Source organism: Giraffa tippelskirchi, chromosome 5 (assembly GCF_054371585.1).
Source record: "Giraffa tippelskirchi isolate mGirTip1 chromosome 5, T2T-mGirTip1v1.2.pri, whole genome shotgun sequence".
Classification (NCBI taxonomy): Eukaryota; Metazoa; Chordata; class Mammalia; order Artiodactyla; family Giraffidae; genus Giraffa; species Giraffa tippelskirchi.
The window spans coordinates 43,789,676-43,809,328 of NC_137279.1; the positions used below are offsets into that span (position 1 = coordinate 43,789,676).

The 19,653-nt window shown below is 39.1% G+C and overlaps 1 protein-coding gene across 2 annotated transcripts in view; it reads left to right on the forward strand.

Moving 5' to 3' along the window:
* Nucleotides 1-19,653, forward strand: part of KMO (kynurenine 3-monooxygenase) — a 73,955-nt gene that overhangs the window by 24,600 nt on the left and 29,702 nt on the right. For both annotated transcript variants that reach the window (XM_081492870.1, XM_081492869.1), the window contains exons 2-5: nt 9,736-9,805; nt 10,092-10,189; nt 11,406-11,495; nt 16,772-16,820. In XM_081492870.1, the coding sequence (XP_081348996.1) occupies nt 11,427-11,495; nt 16,772-16,820 (118 nt within the window). In that variant the 5' untranslated portion in view covers nt 9,736-9,805; nt 10,092-10,189; nt 11,406-11,426. The remainder of the gene's footprint in view (nt 1-9,735; nt 9,806-10,091; nt 10,190-11,405; nt 11,496-16,771; nt 16,821-19,653) is intronic.

Consider the following 19,653-nt stretch of genomic DNA (forward strand, 5'->3'; position numbering starts at 1 on the left):
TCCATAGGGTTGCAAAGAGTTGGACACAACTGAAGCAACTGAGCATGCAATGACTTACAATAACCTCTGTGCTTCTCTCCCACCCATTACATTGCCCTAAGTCTTGCTTCTTTTGTATATATAAATATATGTAAAAGTTTTATGATGTATACATGATATATGCTGATCATATATATATATATATATACACGTAAATAACAGATATACTTCTAAAACTTGTGTGTATACACATACATGTGGTTTAGTTGTAGTTGTCTTTATTATATTAGTATCAGGCAGTTTGAAGTCATCTGGGACTTTTTTTTACTCATAATGTTACTCATATATTCATATTATATTATTTTGTCATGTAAATATACCATAATTTATTTGTCCTTACCTCTGTTATGGCTATTTAGACTGTTTACAGAATTTTATTCATTTTCAGTTATGAAAACTGTGGCTCTGGATATTCTGGCATATGTCTCCGGGAGTTTCTCTTGGGTATATGCCTTGAAGAGGAATTGCTGATTTGTCAGATATGTGAAAACTCAACTTGAAATCACTCCAAGCAATGCATAAGAGAGCCTACTGACCCTCATCCTCTCTAGCACTTAAAATTTTCATGAGACAAGATTATACTTAATCCTTTTGTGTCCATATCATGTGATAGTCCTTCTGCCTCATAAGGAACTATTTATGCAGGCTTGATTGGCAAACATAAAGGAAGTGTTGGAGAGGTAGAGATCAACACTTGCCAACTTTAGAAAGATTTGAAGCATATCTTCACCTGAGTCAGCTTTGTCTCCCCAGATCCTGGAATCAAATTTTGGTCAAAGAAAAGTAACGTAACAAACCCATGAGAGTAGGTCATTGGCTTGGAAATGAGCCCCTTCTGAGCCCAATCACTGACTCTTATTACTATTTGTACATCATTTGTTATAACTCATTTATTCCATAATTCAAGTTGAATTCCCTGGAAACAAATGAATGTGCTTCTTGCTTCTGAATCTCAGTTTCTCCACTTTTCTATTATTGCCACTAAAGGCAAGTTGGTGTGCCTGACACACAGTGAGGCTAAACAAACCAAAATGTCAGTTTGGAGCAGAGGAAGGTTTATTGTAGGACCATGCAAGGAGACTGGTGGCTCATGTCCAAAAAACTGTGAACTCCCTGAAGAGTTTCATCAAAGCATTTTAAAAGGCCAGGTGAGGTGGAGAGGGTGGGGGGTGGTCACAGGGTATATGATCAGCTCATGTACAATTCTCTGGTTGGTTGATAGTGAAGGAAAGGGTGGTGTTTCAGGGGTTAACATTCAGTCCTTAGGCTCAAGGAGATCTGGGGCTATGTGCTCATGATCATCAAGTAGCTAACATCTTCCATTTGGTGTCGAGTTTTCACATCTGTTAAAAGAAGACTCAGGAAATGTGCATCAGATACTGTTATCTAGGTACTTCAGAGAGGAGCTAAAGCAGACTATATGGGGGAATGGACTTCCCTGGGAAGGCCCCATATGGTCCTGCTCAGTTACATCATTTCCCTATATTAAGTTCACCGATCTTTTGCTGTTTAGATTGTGGTTTGCGTGTCCTATTGTCTTTCTCCCTGGACTGTTTTCCCAGTATATACAATGGAATATTACTCAGCCATAAAAAGGAACGAAGTTGGGCCATTTGTAGAGATGTAAATGGACCTAGAGTCTGTCAAACACAGTGAGGTAAATCAGGAAGAGAAAAACAAACATTGTATAATAACACATACATATGGAACCTATAAAAATGGTACAGATGAACCTATTCGCAGGGCAGGAATAGAGATGCAGACATAGAGAATGGATATGTGGAGACAGGGAGGGGGGTGGGGGATGGGATGAACAAGGAGATTGAGATTGACATATATACACTGTCATGTGTAAAATAGCTAGCTAGTGGGAACCTGCTGTACAGCGCAGGGAGCTCAGCTCAGTGCTCTCTGGTGACCTAGTGGATGGGATACGGGGTAGGAGGAAGGTTTAAGAGGGAAGGGATATATGTATACACGTGGCTGGTTCACTTCACTGTACAGCATAAACTAACACAACATCGTGAAGCAACTATACCCCAGTAAATAAGAAAATAAAAGAAAAAACTAATTTCTAAATTACTTCCTCTACTCTCACTCCAACTTTCCTGACCCTCTTGGTCTCCTGATCAATATCCTTCTCCTGTCCTGTTTTCCATAAGCATAAAAGAAGCCGTTATGATCATGAATATGTGTGAGTGTTAATCTCTCAGTCGTGTCTGACTCAATCCCACAGACTGTAGCCTGCCAGGCTTCTCTGTCCATAGAGTTCTCCAGGCAAGAATACTGGAGTGGATTGCCATTCCCTTCGCCAACGATCGTAACACTGTGAAAGAAAGAGGAATTTCACAAACCTTTCTTTTTTCTTCAGTGAGAATTATTCAATCTAGCTTTTAATCCCTTCTATCTTTTTTCCTAATGCAACAGAGCAATTTAGCCATTTGAAGAAATTTATTTTATTGTATGAACTTTACTGTTAGCTTGCAGTTTTTCTTTCCTTGATACAACTTACTACTATTGCCCTTACTAGATAGTCTTTTTTTAAAATCGGAGTATAATTGCTTTACAATGTGATGTTAGTTTCTGCTGTACGACGAAGTATATCAGCCACATGTATACACATATCCCCTCCCCCGAATGCTTGGACCTCCCTCCCATCCCACCACCTCATATACCTCTGGCCCCATTATCAACCTCCCCTACCAGAGTGATATGTGGTTGTTGTTGTTTAATCACTAAGTCGTGTCCAATTCAGGAGAAGGCAATGGCACCCCACTCCAGTACTCTTGCCTGAAAGATCCCATGGACAGAGGAGCCTGGTAGGCTGCAGACCATGGGGTCACTGAGAGTCGGAAACAACTGAGTGACTTCACTTTCCCTTTTCACTTTCATACATTGGAGAAGGAAATGGCAGCCCACTCCAGTGTTCTTGCCTGGAGAATCCCAGAGACAGGGGAGCCTGGTGGGCTGCTGTCTATGGGGTCGCACAGAGTCAGACACGACTGAAGCAATTTAGCAGCAGCAGTAGCAGCGTGTCCAATACTTTTGTGACTCCATGGGCTATAGTCCACTAGGCTCCTTGGTTCATGGGACTTCCTAGGCAAGAATATTGGAGTGGGTTGCCATTTCCTACTCCAAGGGATCTTCCCAACCCAGGGATTGAACCCGTATCTCCTGCATTGATGGGTGGGTTCTTTACCACTGCACCATCTGGAAAGCTCTTGTGACTACACAACTGTACTAATAGGACCCCTACACACTGACCAAGTGCAAAGCCCTCTCCTTATTCCCACATCCACCAGGAGCTGCTGAGAACCCACCAGCCTCACGTCTCAGAGCTTCTCTAGTTTAGTATTTACCCTTATCCAGCTCTGTGAATCCTGTCTCCCTGCTGACTTCTTTGCTACTGTCCCTTCTAAAATCTTACACAGAGTCCACTGGATCTGTTTTTTGGTATGCAAAATTTCCAGTGTTTTCTCTTTACTTATTGCATTGCCCCTCAGACTCCTGACCTTAGCTTAAACCTGAGAACAGCAATGGTCTTACAGCCTTCTCCCACAGCACTAACATCTCAGGATTGGGAGTTGCCATGGTATCCTTACTTTACACTGCAACTTCCAGCCTGCAACTTCTGTCCCCATTTTTATGTGTAAATCCCTTGAGGCTACTTATACTACTTTATCACCTCTGTCCCCTCACTGTTGTCATCAATCAACCTCTAGGCCATTTCCTCCCAATATTGAAGACTTCACACCTAATCTTTTTTCTGTACCCCAGCCCTGCCGTTGCCTTGAGTGACTATCAAAGTTTGCATTATTGACCTAGCCAATCCCCTAGCCTCTCAGTTCCTTGAATTCTGTGCTTTCAATCCCTTCCACCGCCACTGTACTTTGGTCTCCGAGTCCCATGATGACACCCTGGACCTTGACATTGTCATTTCACAGAACTGCCTCATCTACAATCATAATGTTGGATATAGGACTCTCTGTTCAAAACCTCCTAACTTCCTAACTCTCTCATTCAGTTGCTTCTGCTACATCTGTTCTTCACAGGGACCTCCTACTCCCTCGTTCTTCAGCCTTCTCTGTTTTCCTTCCTTCCCATCCAGCTCAATTGCTACTATACATCAATCCAACTAATACTTCAACTCCTTGCTTTCTATTCCAACCAAATGGCTGAATCCCACTCTGCTTGATTCCAGTGGCTTTCCTCCTCTCCATAGATATACTTAGGTGTCTTGATTTGGTTACAAATTTTACTTAAAAACGTAATCTCTACTATTCATTTATAATTTCAACAAATATCAATCAGGTATTTATTATGTTGCAAACACAGTGGTTTTGGCCAGGGATAAAATGATGAGCAAAAACAGTTTGCAGCTCAGTGGGGTAAACAGATGTTGATTACAGGATTACCCTAAGGATGTAAACTTTCAATTGTGATAAGCACTTTCTATTAGTTTCTTAGGGCTGCCATAACCGAGTACCACAAGCAAGTGATTTAACAAAATATATTTATCATTTCACAGTTCTGGAAGCTAGAGGTCTAGAATCAGGGTGTCAAAAGGGTTGGCTCCTCAGGACTATGAGAGAAAGATCTGTTCCAGGTCTTTCTCCTTGGCTTGTAGATGCCCGTCTTCTCCCTGTTGTCTCTTTACATCATCTTCCCTCTGAGAGTGTCTCAGGGTCCGAATTTCCCCTTTTTTATAAATATGCCCATCATATTGGATTTAGGGGCACTCTAGTGACCTCATTTTAACTTAATTAATTCTGTAAAGACTTTGTCTCCAAATAAGGTCATTCCCTGAGGTACTGGGGTTAGAGCTTCAGCGTATGAATTTCATGTTCATTCTCGTGCTCAGTTGCTCAGTCATGTCTGATGCTTTGCAATGCCATGGATGGTAGCCCTCCCCTCCAGGCTCCTCTGTCCATGGTATTTCCCAGGCAAGAATACTGGAGTGAGTTTTCATTTCCTCCTCTAGGGAATCTTCCCAACCCAGGGATAGAACTCACGTCTCCTGGGTCTCCTGCATTGCAGGTTCTTTACCACTGAGACACCGGGGAAGCCCTATATGAATTTGGGGAACCACAGTTCAACCCTTAATGCTTCTCAGAGAAAGCTATGAGAACTCCTAAGTGGGGGGTTGAGGTCATTACTGTAGCTAAAGAAGGCTTCCTTAAGGAAGTAAAGCTGAGTGGAAACTTGAGGATGAATAGGCATTTACTAGAAAGAGAAAAGAGGAGAAGATTGTTCACCACAGAAATCTTTTGGTGAGGGAGAGCATGGTGAGAACAAGCAGTTGAAAGAAGGCTAGCAAAGCTGAGGTGGGAAAGTGATATGATCTCCATGATTTAAAAATATTATGGAGGAAATCATAGACCTACAGTGATGTCTTGTTTCTCTGAGAGGATTCTATTTGCTGCTGTCAGTTGCCTGTGGTTACCAGCAATCCCAGATGGATGCAATCCAATCAGGGCTAGAGAAGATTCTTAGACCTACTTTGGTCCCTTTGATCATTGATTTATTTCCAGTTGACCCTACCTCTTAGATACTTATTGAGGGCCCTAACCCAAAGCCTGGGCATTTATTAAACCCTTCTGAGCAAGATATCAAGGTATGTGTCCTAAACTCCAGATTTTGTCCTTCTAGCATCATGGGTCTATCAAAAATTCGGTTGAAATTCTTTGCTTCCTCTGCAATCAGTAGATAACCCTAGGTGTGGCTCCAGATGCCAAGTTTACTTGTCTGGGCTTTGTTTTTCTCTTAGCAGAAGAGTTCATTCAAATGACCTATTTCACCATTACACCAAATGACTGCTTGTGGAGAATCAATGGTCAAGAAGTCAGATGAATGCTGATAGAATAGAAGCAAAGCACTTGACATCAATCAGGAAGAATGATTATGATAACTAGCAGCAGAATGGTGAAAATGAGAAGAGATGGATAGATGGAGAAAAATTACAGGGTAGAGTTGGCAGAACTTAGAATGGATTGGACGTGGAGAATGAAGGAGAACCGCTACAGATGACTCTTAGATTTCTAGCTTGAGCAACAGGATAGATGAGATGCCATTCTCTGAGACATCCCATCCAGCCCATGTAAAGAGGACTGACATTATTTGGGGCAAGGATCACAAGTTTCAATTTGTATCTGTTGATTCTGAGGTGCTTTGAGACATTAGAAAAGCTACATCAATTAAATATCTATATGTGATTGTGTTGGTATTCAGTCACTAAGTCGTGTCTGACTCTTTGTGACCCCAAGGACTGTAGCCTGCCAAGCTCCTCTGACCATGGGATTGCCCAGACAAGAATACTGGAGTGGTTTGCCATCTCCTTCTCCAGGGGATCTTCCTGACCCAAGGATTGAACCCACATCTCCCTGTTGGCAGGCAGAGTCTTTACCAATGAGCCACCGGGGAAGCCCTTAAACATCTATATGCATGAGCTCAAAAAAAGAGATCTGAGTGGGAGATGTAAGTTTCTGCATCACCATGGATGTAGAAGATGAACCACAATGGATGCTTAAGAAATTCTAACACTTTGGTGGGCATGAAAACTGATCCAGCCATTATGGAAAACAGTACTGAGGTTCCTTAAAAAACTAGGAATAAATCTACCGTACAACACAGCAATCCCACTGCTGGGCACATACCCTGAGAAAACCACAATTCTAAAAGACACGTGTACTCCAACGTTCATTGCAACAATATTTACAATAGCCAGGACATGGAAGCAACCTAGATGTCATTGACAGGTGTGGTACATATATACAGTGGAATATTACTTAGCCATAAAAAGAAATGAATTTGAGTCAGTTGTAGTGAGGTGGATGAAACTAGAGTCTTATACAGAGTGAAATGTCAGAAAGAGAAAAACAAGTACTGCATATAAACAAATATATACGGAAACTAGAAAAATGGTGCTGTTGAACCTAGTAGAGAATGGACCTGTGGACACAGCAGAGAAAGGTGAGGGTGGGATGAATTGAGAAAGTAGCACTGACATATAAATGCTATCATATGTAAAATAGTTAGTGGGAAGTTGCTAAATAGCACAGGAAGCCCAGCCTGGTGCTCTGTGATGACATGGAGAGGTGGTGGGATGGTGGAGGGGAGGGAAGGGATATATATATATACATACAGACAGACAGACAGACATGTATTTATATATATGTGTATATGTTTATATACAATTTGACTGATTTGATTTGTTGTACAGCAGAAACAAACCCAAAATTGTAAAGTAATTTTCCACCAATTAAAAAAAAAGAAACCCCAACATTTGATTGTCTTTCTTTGCATCGGTGAAAGAGAAAAAGAGGAAATGGCTAGAGATGCATAAAAAATAAAACAGAAAATGAAGGAAGTTTAGTGTTTCAAGAAGAAAGGTTAGTTAGCAGTATTGAACGCTGCTGAAAATTTGTGATAATTAAATGTAGATGGTGTTATCAAATTCAAGTTGCTCAGTAGTGAAAAATTAAACAAATCACTGCAATCTGTATAAAGATATTTAGGAGAGCAACACACTAAAGCTTCAAGAAGACACTAAAAAAAAAGTCTTCATAATCTCAAAGTAGGGAAAGATTTCTTAAGCAGTATACCAAATGCATCAACAGTAGTATAAAAGATTGATAAATGTTACTACATGAAAATAAAGAGATTCTCATCATTAAAGATACTATAGAATGTAAAAAACAAGCCACAGAATGGAAGAAGTTATTTGCAACTTTTAAAAATGACAGACCCTGTATTCAGATCTCTGTATAACTTTAAAGATCAATAGAAAAACACAGACAACCCAATAGAATATGGGCCAGACAGACACTTTACAAAAGAGAAGATTCAAATAGGGAATCAACACATGAAAAAATGTTCAATTGCTTTAGAAATAAGTCTACTTATTTATGTAAATTAAAACCACACTTCTCATCTTACCTAACCAACACTATATTTGTTAGTTTGAGAACACGTTGTAGCTCTTCAGTCACTAAGTCATGTTCAACTCTTTGGAACCCCATCGACTGTAGCACACCAGGCTTTCCTGTACATCACCATCTCCCAGAGTTTGCCCAAGTTCATGTCCATTGAGTCAGTGATGCCATCCAACCATCTCATCCTCTGTCACCCTGTTTTCCTTCTGCTTCAATCTTTCCTAGCATCAGGGTCTTTTCCAATGAGTCAGCTGTTTGAATCAGGTGGCCAAAGTATTGGAGCTTCAGCTTCAGCTTCAACATCAGTCCTTTCAATGAAAATGCAGGGTTGATTTCCTTTAGGATTGACTGGTTTCACCTCCTTGCAGTCCAAATGTATCTCAAAAGTCGTCTCCAGCACCACAGTTTGAAAACATCAATTCTTTGGCACTCTGCCTTCTTTATTGTCCAGCTCTCACATCCGTACATGACTACTGGAAAGACCATAGCCTTGACTATATGGACCTTTGTCAGCAAAGTGATGTCTTTGCTTTTTAACGTACTGTCTAGTTTTGTCATAGCTTTTCCTGTCAAGAAGCAATCATCTTCTAATTTCATGGCTGCAGTCACCATCTGTAGTGATTTTAGAGCTGAAGAAGAGGAAATCTGTCACTTCTTCCACATTTTCCCCTTTTATATGCCACGAAGTGATGGGACCAGATGCCATGATCTTAGTTATTTTTTTTTAATATTGAGTTTTAAGCCAGCTTTTTTACGTGTACCAGGATACATGTATGGAAATGTTCTTTGCAGCTTGTTAATATTCTCAGGCCATCTTTTCACAATATTTACATACATCAAACCCTTATTCTGTATATCTCTAAACTTGTATAATCTACATATCAATTATATCTCAATAAAACTGGAAAAACAATATTGTCAGGCCAGAAACAACTCAAATGTCCTTCAACAATAAAATGGTTAAATCAGTTCAGTTGAGTTCAGTCTCTCAGTCGTGTCCAACTCTTTTCGATCCCACGGACTGTAGCATGCCAGATCTCCCTGTCCATCACCAACTCCAGAGCTTGCTCAAATTCATGTCCATGGAGTCGGTGATGCCATCCAACCATCTCATCCTCTGTATTGGAGTTTCAGCTTCAGAATCAGTTTTTCCAATGAATATTCAGGACTGATTTCCTTTAGGATGGACTGGTTGGATCTCCTTGCGGTCCAAGGAACTCGCAAGAGTCTTCTTCCACACCACAGAACAAAAGCATCAGTTCTTCGGCGCTCAGCTTTCTTTATAGTCCAACTCTCACATGCGTACATGACTACCAGAAAAAAACATAGCTTTGACTAGATGGACCTTTGTTATTCTTGCAAATGGCATTTTCCACTAATAACTGGGTTAATCAATGTGATGACTAAGGCTATGGCCACACATAATGTTGCCCTTCAGTTCAGTTCAGTCACTCAGTCGTGTCCGACTCTTTGCGACCCCATGAACCACAGCACGCCAGGCCTCCCTGTCCATCACCGACTCCCGGAGTTTACCCAAACTCATGTCCATTGAGTCAGTGATGCCATCCAACCATCTCATCCTCTATCGTCCCCTTCTCCTCCTGCCTTCAATCTTTCCCAGCATCAGGGTCTTTCTCAATGAGTCAGCTCTTTGCATCAGGTGGCCAAAGTATTGGAGTTTCAGCTTCAACACTTAGCCAGAAAAAATTCCCTATATTTGTGGAATCAGATAAAAATATGAAAAAAATTTGCTTTGATTTCCTAGGTTGGATCACTAAACGCATGCTTCCTTGCCAAGAGGAATTTCCAAGTTAATGTATATGAAGCTAGAGAAGGTGAGACAATACTGAACAATGTGCGATGTGGTTCTGATTCTTTGACTTCTTAGTCCTTTAGATTTTAAAAAGAAAAAAACAATTTTAAGGTAAACTGTTAGACGTCATTAAAATCCTCAACTATCTTAATTTAATGAAAATTCATTACTATCTCTGTTTTATTTAAAAGAGTTAACAAAGTCTTCTAATTTGGTCCAGATGGCACCCATTTTTCAGGTATATATGCTCACCCTGTCTTAGGATATAAGAATTGTGTGTAACATAAGGTCTACTTCCAATGTCTTAGATATCCGAGTGACTAAATCTTCACGTGGAAGAAGCATTAATTTGGCTCTTTCTTATAGAGGACGACAAGCCTTGAAAGCCATTGGCCTGGAAGATCAGGTACTTTGTGAATGCATTTTCCTTACAGAAGATAACACCTGTTGTTTTTCAACAATTGCATGGTTTTTATTTCTCTTAGTTCAAAGCAGCACTCAATGCCACAAAAATCACTGCATGAGAACTTGGTTTACAAAGGTTTTCAAGCTTCTAAATTCACAACAACGTGGACATTTCACACTTTAGGCACCTGATTGAGGAGGGGGCAGAGCACGCTGTAGGGCAGGTGGAAGTTGTATCAGGTGGAAACCTGATTATCACTTCTGACACTGGGCCATCAACAAGATGGTTAATCTTTGCCTTTTATTTGTGTGTGACCTGGGATGGCATCTGGGGTGAGAGGAGGCAGGCAACTTCCATTCTTTTGACTACTTAGGTCCATAATCTCTTATCACAATTCTGTATTCCAAAAAGCTCTGGGACTAGAAAGCTTTTTCATCACCCATTCAGCAGCAAACTTGACCTGATGCAGACTTTTTATAGCCTCTAAAAGAAATCTCATTTAGTGTGAATATGTTTTACTAAAGAAATATTGTGTTATGGGGTGGTGCCCTAGACTAGTCTGTGTGTCATAAACTATCCACATATGCACTCATTACCTATCTAAACTTTGAAAACTTTTGAATTCTGAAACCAATGAACTCTCAGTGTTTGGATAAAGATTTTGGACCTGTTATAGATTTTCCTCATATAGACTCAAGATTGTCAAACTTCTCACTATCATGTATCTTGGAAATGTAAAGAGAAATAGTATATTTTTATTGACAGTATTTTTGTGAGAGTGTGTCTTTGAAATGATAAGTCCACATAAGTGCTATTTGCATTTCTACATTTTTCTTAGGCATGTGTAGGAAAACACTTTGGACTGCATTTCAGGAATCCTGTGATTTACTCCTCATGCTTTATTCTTTTGTAATCATAAAAAAAGAACTTAATCTCTGACAATGAACCATTTCCTCACTTGTAATATTTGATTTAGGTTCAAGTAAACTTTTAAGTCTATTCTATAATCTAAAGTTAAAAAAAAACCCTAAAAACTAAAATTTGTAGCAGCATAGTTTTTATTACATTTCTACCATACTGTGTTCCCATGGTCTTTTACATAATTTTTTGATTTTTGGAAAATTTTTGAATAATAACACTTTAAAGTCAATATCTATTTTATTAGCATGATGCCACATTATGGAAATTGAAATAAACATCTCTGATTTTATTTCAGGTTGTATCCCACGGTATCCCCATGAGAGCGAGAATGATTCACTCTCTTTCAGGAAAAAAGTCTGCTATTCCCTATGGGACAAAGTCACAGGTAGGTTTACCTGGGGATACTTTTTTGTAAAATGGTAATAGCTGAGTCTAATATCCTGAACCAGCTACTTGCTTGTTGACCCTGCCTTTCTTCTCTAGCCCTGTTTTGACATTGCTTGCTTGTTTAGAATTCAAAAATATATACTAGTTAATTCATAGGAGATGCTTAGAAACAGCCCGGTCCCTAATAAGTATTCAATGGACTTCCCCCATGGTTCAGCAGTAAAGAATCCACCTGCAACGTAGGAGCCTCAGGAGATGCAGGTTCAATCCCTAAAGTCAGGAAAATCCCCTCAGTTCAGTTCAGATCAGTCACTCAGTCTTTGTGACCCCATGAACCGCAGCACACCAGGCCTCCCTGTCCATCACCAACTCCCGGAGTTTAACCAAACTCATGTCCATTGAGTCAGTGATGTCATTCAACCATCTCATCCTCTATTGTCCCCTTCTCCTCCTGCCCTCAATCTTTCCCAGTATCAGGGTCTTTTCAAATGAGTCAGCTCTTTGCATCAGGTGGCCAAAATATTGGAGTTTCAGCTTCAACATCAGTCCTTCCAATGAACACCCAGAACTGATTTCCTTTAGGATTGGACTGGTTGGATCTCCTTGCTGTCCAAGGGACTTTCAAGAATCTTCTCCAACACCACAGTTCAAAAGCATCAATTCTTCTGCACTCAGCTTTCATTATAGTCCAACTCTCACATCCATACATGACTGCTGGAAAAATCATAGCCTTGACTAGACGGACTTTTGTTGACAAAGTGATATCTCTGCTTTTTAATATGCTGTCTAGGTTGGTCATAAGTTTCCTTCCAAGGAGTAAGCGTCTTTTAATTTCATGGTTGCAATCACCATCTGCAGTGATTTTGGAGCCCAAAAAGATAAAGTCAGCCACTGTTTCCTCTGTTTCTCCATCTATTTGCCATGAAGTGATGGGACCAGATGCCATGATGTTAGTTTTCTGAATGTTGAGCTTTAAGCCAACTTTTTCACTCTCCTCTTTCACTTTCATCAAGAGGCTCTTTAGTTCTTCTTCACTTTCTGCCATAAAGGTGGTGTCATCTGCATATCTGAGGTTATTGATATTTCTCCTGGCAATCTTGATTCCGGCTTGTGCTTCTTCCAGTCCAGCGTTTCTCATGATGTACTCTGCATATAAGTTAAATAAACAGGGTGACAATATATAGACTTGACGTACTCCTTTTCCTATTTGGAACCAGTCTGTTGTTCCTTGTCCAGTTCTAACTGTTGCTTCCTGACCTGCATACAGGTTTCTCAAGAGGCAGGTTAGGTGGTCTGGTATTCCCATCTCTTTCAGAATTTTCCACAGTTTCTTGTGATCCACACAGTCAAAGGCTTTGGCATAGTCAATAAAGCAGAAACAGATGTTTTTCTGAAACTCTCTTGCTTTTTTGATGATCCATCGAATGTTGGCAATTTGATCTCTGGTTCCTCTGCCTTTTCTAAAACCAGCTTGAACATCTGGAAGTTCACGGTTCACGTATTGCTGAAGCCTGGCTTGGAGAATTTTGAGCATTACTTTACTAGCATGTGAGATGAGTGCAATTATGCAGTAGTTTGAGCATTCTTTGGCATTGCCTTTCTTTGGGAAAGGAAGATTCCCTAGAGGAGGGCATCTCAACCCTCTCCAATATTCTTGCCTAGAGAATCCCATGAACAGAGGAGCCTGGCAGGCTACAGTCACTGGTGTCTCAAAGAGTTGAACGTGACATGATTTACACATGCAAGTCAAGAACAGACTACACTAACTAAATGTACCTTTTCTATAAACAATAATTATCTTCCTGTAGGCAAATTGCTGAGGAATTTGCAACCTGGGGACAACAGGTAGTAGTCCTATGAAAAGTTCTCTATGTTCACTATGAAAAGAACTCGGCCAAGCCATGGTAGGAACACTCAGTTCTTATGTTCAGAGAGGGAGGAAAATGTAAGGCTTGAAACAGATTGTTTAAATCTTCAATTGGCAACAAAATAGCATCATTCCAATCAAATGACAGTTTTTCTATGGGGAGGATTGGGCAAGACCAAATTTCTAAAAAACAAATTTGTAAGTATCAGGTGTGCGTTGGATGAGAAAGCTTGCAGACTCACTTTCAGATAACAGAATCTAACAGCGGTCAGCAGCTTTAGATGCATGGACTCCAACCACCTTGCTTTACAGATAAAGAAACAGGCTGCATGACTACAGGAGGTCAACATTAAGGGAGAAACTGGACAAGATTCGTTACAGACAACAATCAGTGAGTGTGGTGTAGGAGGCCCTCACAGGAGTGCCGGAAGTGCTGCTTAGTTACACTATTTCTTTTTCTCTAAAATGAGAGTGATACTCTTCCCATAATGGTCATAATAGTCATTCCACCTTTCTTTTGGATTAACACTGATTGTGCTGAGGAAATTCAATTCATCGTATCCATCTCTTTCCTGGAGATTGGACCAATATAGTATGACTAGATCAAGGACTAAGATATGGTTCAAAATAGCAGGGAAGGTGAATGAGAAGAGTGACTTGGACCTGAGACTAAAACTGACTTCCTTACCTTCACCAGGAGAGAATGAGAGAGGGGCAAGGGAGAAACAGTTTCATCACCAGTGACTCCCCAAGAAGGTGAACGTGTCGGTGCAAGTTCTCATTTCAAGGCCTTTGATACAGAGGAAGGAAATGATCCTTCCTGCATCAATCCTGCCATTCTTGAATTCTTAAGAACTGAGTTAATGCTAAATTTATAGGTTTGCTTCATTATTTTTATACTGGAGTCAAAAATGGGCCCTTCTTGTCTTTTAAGAACTGTATAAATTTGCTTTGAATTGGTCAATTCCATAACCTGTGGAAGTGCTAAGTCATCCCCATCACCCCAAGATTTCTTCCAATATCCAGGGAGTGTACGTATTGGCCTCTGCTGCCTCTTGGTGTCCATTCCTTCTCCTCTAGTTTTATGTACCATGGTGGCCATACATGAAACTCATGATTTTTACCCATTTCCACATTCAAAATGCATATTAATAGCCTTCCTCCTAGAACACAAACGAGATCGCAAGGGCAGAAGCAGCCATATTTGACCATGAGGTAACTTTACAGAAGGATGCTACATGCCAAAGATGGTGGAGCAGAAAGGAGGTGGACACTGATGAATTTGTGGATGTCTCTGAGATACCTCTAGACAATTTTTTAAGTAAGAAAAAAACAAGACAAAACTGTAGTTTATGTAAGCAACTGTGGTCAGGTCTCTGTGCAAACAGCTAAAAATAATCCATGACTCATTATAGTATGTAAAGCTCATGGTAATTTGCACAGTGCTAAATAAATTATATTTGAGGAAAAAAAACATACGTGAATATGCTGAAGACCTGGGGAGTCATGGAAGGCCCACGTTGTGCAATACACAGCAAACAATTCATATACAATTTGACTTCTGAAATCTTTTCTATACCCTCTTCTCTGAGCCTTCCTCCCCTAGCTGTTATTTTCTCTGCCCTTTCTCCTTTGCTGTGACTGTCTTGCTGGTTCCTCTCATTTCCCTCCCCAATTGCCAAATATCAAAATATTCTCTAATATACAGAGCAAGCCAGTGTTCCCCCAATTGCTATTCCTAAGCTCCTGTACCCAAAATAAAGAAATGATACGCTCTTACTAGAAAACATTCTCATTTGAAGGCTATCAGGACAGCAATGTAAACACTTTTTCCTAGCATATTTGAAAAAGTCAGCACTGCAACTATTGTCTTACATATCTCCAAAGAAGATTATCCTATTTCCTTCAGGTTTTCTTAGTGGGTTTTTTGGTTACAAGAGTCACTTTACAGCTCTTCACTTGTTTGTTCTTGTTCTTACTTATTCTTCACAAGGTAAGCCTTTTAGAATATGTATTGGAGAAGTGAAGTTTGATGTCTTTGACTCTAAGTTATGGTTATAATAGGAAACTGCCCAAAGATATGGAACAGATTAGACCAGGACTCTCCCTGGTCTTGTGCAGGACCAACGTGTCTATTCCAGAGGATCAGTCCCCAGTTTATCTCAACTAAGCCTGATAGGGGTCAACTGACAAAGAAAGAATATTTTCCTTATGTTAATAAGACTCAATAATTTGAATGTTTCCTAGTATACTTAGAATAACAAGTGTGGTTTCTGTTGAAATGCAAATATTAATAATGTAGAAGACTGGAAAACAGAACCATTGGCAGAGAATTACGAAGTTCCTGTTAATTTTAATTTATGACAAAGACACAGGAAACTCCTCCTCAGTCTACTATTGTCTCTTTAGCATGACTGAGTTATTTTTACACCAAGTATAGATTTAGCTGTTAATTTTATATGCCTATATTTGAATGGGATCAAGATGAATAAAAGACCATATTTGTGTTAAATGTTGTAATGTCCATAATTTTGAAATTTACGTGCTTTAAATTTTTAAAGCAACAGACTTGTCCTGAAATGCAAGACTGCATTATGACTTTCATGAGCCCTAGATAGACACTTTTGCTTTGTGGGACCCTATAAATCAATAAATATTAAAAATTAGACTATATGAGCACATTGATATAAAGATTACATTAAGCTTTAATATAATCCAGACTGGATTTATTCTTATCTTTTTAAGAATTAATATATATTATATTCTTATATTTATCTTTTTCTTATGATTTTGAAATAAACTAAATTTATTTTCATGAACCCCTAAAAGTGTCATAGGCCCTATGCACTGTTTGACTGGGTCTCATGAAACAATCTGCCCTGTGAAGTCAGAAACAACCAATACATGTCCCACGTACTGGGGTCTACCTATTCCTACCAACCCTCACCCTACCACAATCACACCACACACTCACACACCCTTTCAAATTGAAATGAAAAATTTCAAAGTAGATCCTTTGGGAAATAGTACATTTATTCTAGTAATGTTGTCGTTTCTGAAGTTTTTTACACGCTTTGATTGGGAGACCTATGATGAATATTTGAGATTTATGTTTGATAGTTAAAACAAAACTATCTTAGTGAAAATAATATTTTTGGTACCAAAAAAAGATTTGTTTTTATATACTATCAAACTTTGAAAAAGGCTAAGTTTAAACCTGAACATTGTATTGCACATATTTGATTAAAGTGTTTATAGAAAAAAAGGCTATTTAGTTAAATGGTTGTAAAGATGAGCTTGCAACCTTTTGATAAATAATTAGTGTTTTCTATTGCTAAGTGAATAACATAGAAGCATATTTGCCCATTCTCCAGAAACAAACAGTATCTACTATATTTTTCTTGCAGTATATTCTTTCTATAAGCAGAGAAAATCTAAACAAGGATCTACTGACCGGTAAGTCCAATGCTTTATTCACCAGCCCTCATTTTCAGCAAAGTACATGAGACTAATCTCGTCACATGATTAATTGAAACTTGTTTACCATTCCTCCTTAGGAGTTATTAAGAGCAAGACTATGTACAATACAAAGTGTTTCTTTAAAAATACTGGTGGTACATCTTCCAGCATCTCTTTTTCATCTTATCAATGGTCTAAATAAAAATTGTTTGTTTAGCATGTATTGAATTCCTATTGTCTTCTAGGCACTGAGTTGAATGAGTGCCTCAGTGAAGAACTCACAATCTAGTGGAAAAGCAGATATACGTATATAACAATTTTCAAAGAGACACAAGTAGCTTTTTTTATCAGAAACATGAAAAGCAATAGTGTGACAGCTGATAGAGGGCTGCAATTTTTTAAAGTATTATGAAAATCACTGTGTGCACAAACAAGACTCTGGACTAAAGCTATAGCCAAGTGGTTGGGAGGAGGTATAGATTCAAGATATCTGTAGGAGACAAAATTAGATGCAGGGTATAGGAAGTTGAGAAAGAGGAAGTTGTACATAAGCCTGAAGATTCTCATGTGCGTAACTAAAAAGACCTAGACCTATCCATTAATTGAAAAGCCCCTGGACTGCAAATTAAATTTTATCCTGGATAATCAATCCAATCACATTCCATGTAACCCTTGATCACATTTTTTCTCTTCTTTAGCATTTGTACTAAACAAATTCATTCCATGCAAAGCATGCCATTAGTAGCTCTACCATCTTTTAAATCAATCAATCCCTCTCAACGCATTCCAGCAGCCTCTGACTTTTGGAGAGCAGAGGTTCCAGTTATTTATCTGTGTTTCTCCACAGTCCCCTACCCAGGGTGAATTTGTAACATATGTGTTGAATTGAACTGAACTGAACTGGGAGGAGGAATGAAGGGGAAGTTCACTCTAGTTGATTTACGAGGGCTCAGAAATAGGGTTTAGTATTCGTCTTAACTCCATTTCTTTACTTGTATTTTTAAGACTGACTTTTGGATGAGTAGATAAATGGCTAGGTTGCTTTATATATTCATGATGATCTTAAGAAAAGAAACTACAAAACAGCTTTTAAAAATAATAGAAAATATTCTTTGATGTGTTAAGAACTATGTTAATAACTGCTTTATATTGCATCAATTTGTATAACCCTCCAAACAACTCTGTGAAGTAAGAATTATATTTACCTCAGTTTTGTACATGGTAAAGGAAGCTTAGAGAGGGCCACAGTGCAACAGGTTACACTGTTAATAAGTAGTAGAATCTGGATTGAACTTGAGTCTCTCTATTCCAAAGTCCATGCTTTTAACTATTACAGTCACTGCCTCCAGTAATATATATAAAACACTGATAATAAGGAGCAAAAACATGGGGAAGATCCATCTTGCATGCTCCCCTGTTTTTCATTAGGTACACACTGCACAACATGTAATTTCATAAATGGCATAAATGTTAATAAAAAGAATGATGAACCTCTTGACTTCTAAACTATTTGGCATATAAAGTTCTTTTACACAGCTCTTATTCCTTTATGTGGCATCAGATTGTGAGCCACCTATTCCGCAGATAAATGCTCATTCTTTCTGATAGAACAGCCTCCCCTCTGAAAGTACTGTAACTAAATCATTTTCCTGCATCAGCTTTTCACGTAGGATTGTTTCATGGTTTAGTGTTCTGTGGGATGTTAATAACTGTTAAGTAAAACAAACATAAAAAGGACATGTGGGCAGGTAAATATGATAAACTTAAAACCTTCACTGGGCTTCCCAGGTGGCCCTAGAGGTAAAGAACTCATCTGTCAATGCATGAGACATGAGAAATGTGGATTCAGTCCCTGGGTCAGGAGGATCCCCTGGAGGAGGGCGTGGCAACCCACTGCAGTATTCTTGCCTGAAGAATCCCATGGACAGAGGAGCCTCGTGGGCTGCAGTCCTTGGGGTCGCAAAGAGTTGAACACAACTGCAGTGACTTAGCACGCACACAAGCAAATCCTGCATCAAATTAGTTTTAAAAGTTGTAGGACTTCCCTGGTGACCCAGTGGCTAAGACTCCATGCTCCCAATGCAGGGGGCCCAGGTTAAATCCTTTGTCAGGAAACTCGATCCCACTTGCCACAACTAAGAGATCCCACATGCTGCAATGAAGACCCAGTGCCACCAAATAAATACAAAAATAACTATTAAAAGTATTTTCTTACAGTACTTTCAGGGCCTTTATTCTACTAGTCTGCAGTGTGGATTTTCTAGGGCAATGCTGTCTAAGATGTGACCACAAATGCCAGCCATATGCATAATTTAAAACCTTATATTAATCACAATAGAAAACCTACAAAGAAATCAGTGAAATTAATTTTAATAGTGTACTTAACATAATATATCCAAAATATTATTATTTCAATGTATAACCTATGTAAGAAAGCTACTCATGAGACATTTTATTCTTTTTTTTTTGACTAAGTTTTGACAAAACCCAGTGGTTGCATCCCGTCTCCATTCAGAACAGCCACATTTTAAGCACTCAAGAGCCACATGTATCTGGGGACCAAGACGGCACAGTCAGAGGGTCAGAGTATGAGCATTTCTGTAATGACTATGACCACAGAACAGTTATTTCAGTTATCACAGGACTAGTGTTACATGGAAAATTCTTTGGGCTGCATTCCTCTACATTTAATTTGAAAAAAAAAAAAAATACAAAAAGGTTGATTCCACAAACACATTTTGTGTTTGTCAAAGATACCCACAGTGGTTCTAGTAAACTCTGATTTCTCCAAGTTATTTGTCAAAAGATTTCTTAAACATAGATAAGTCTT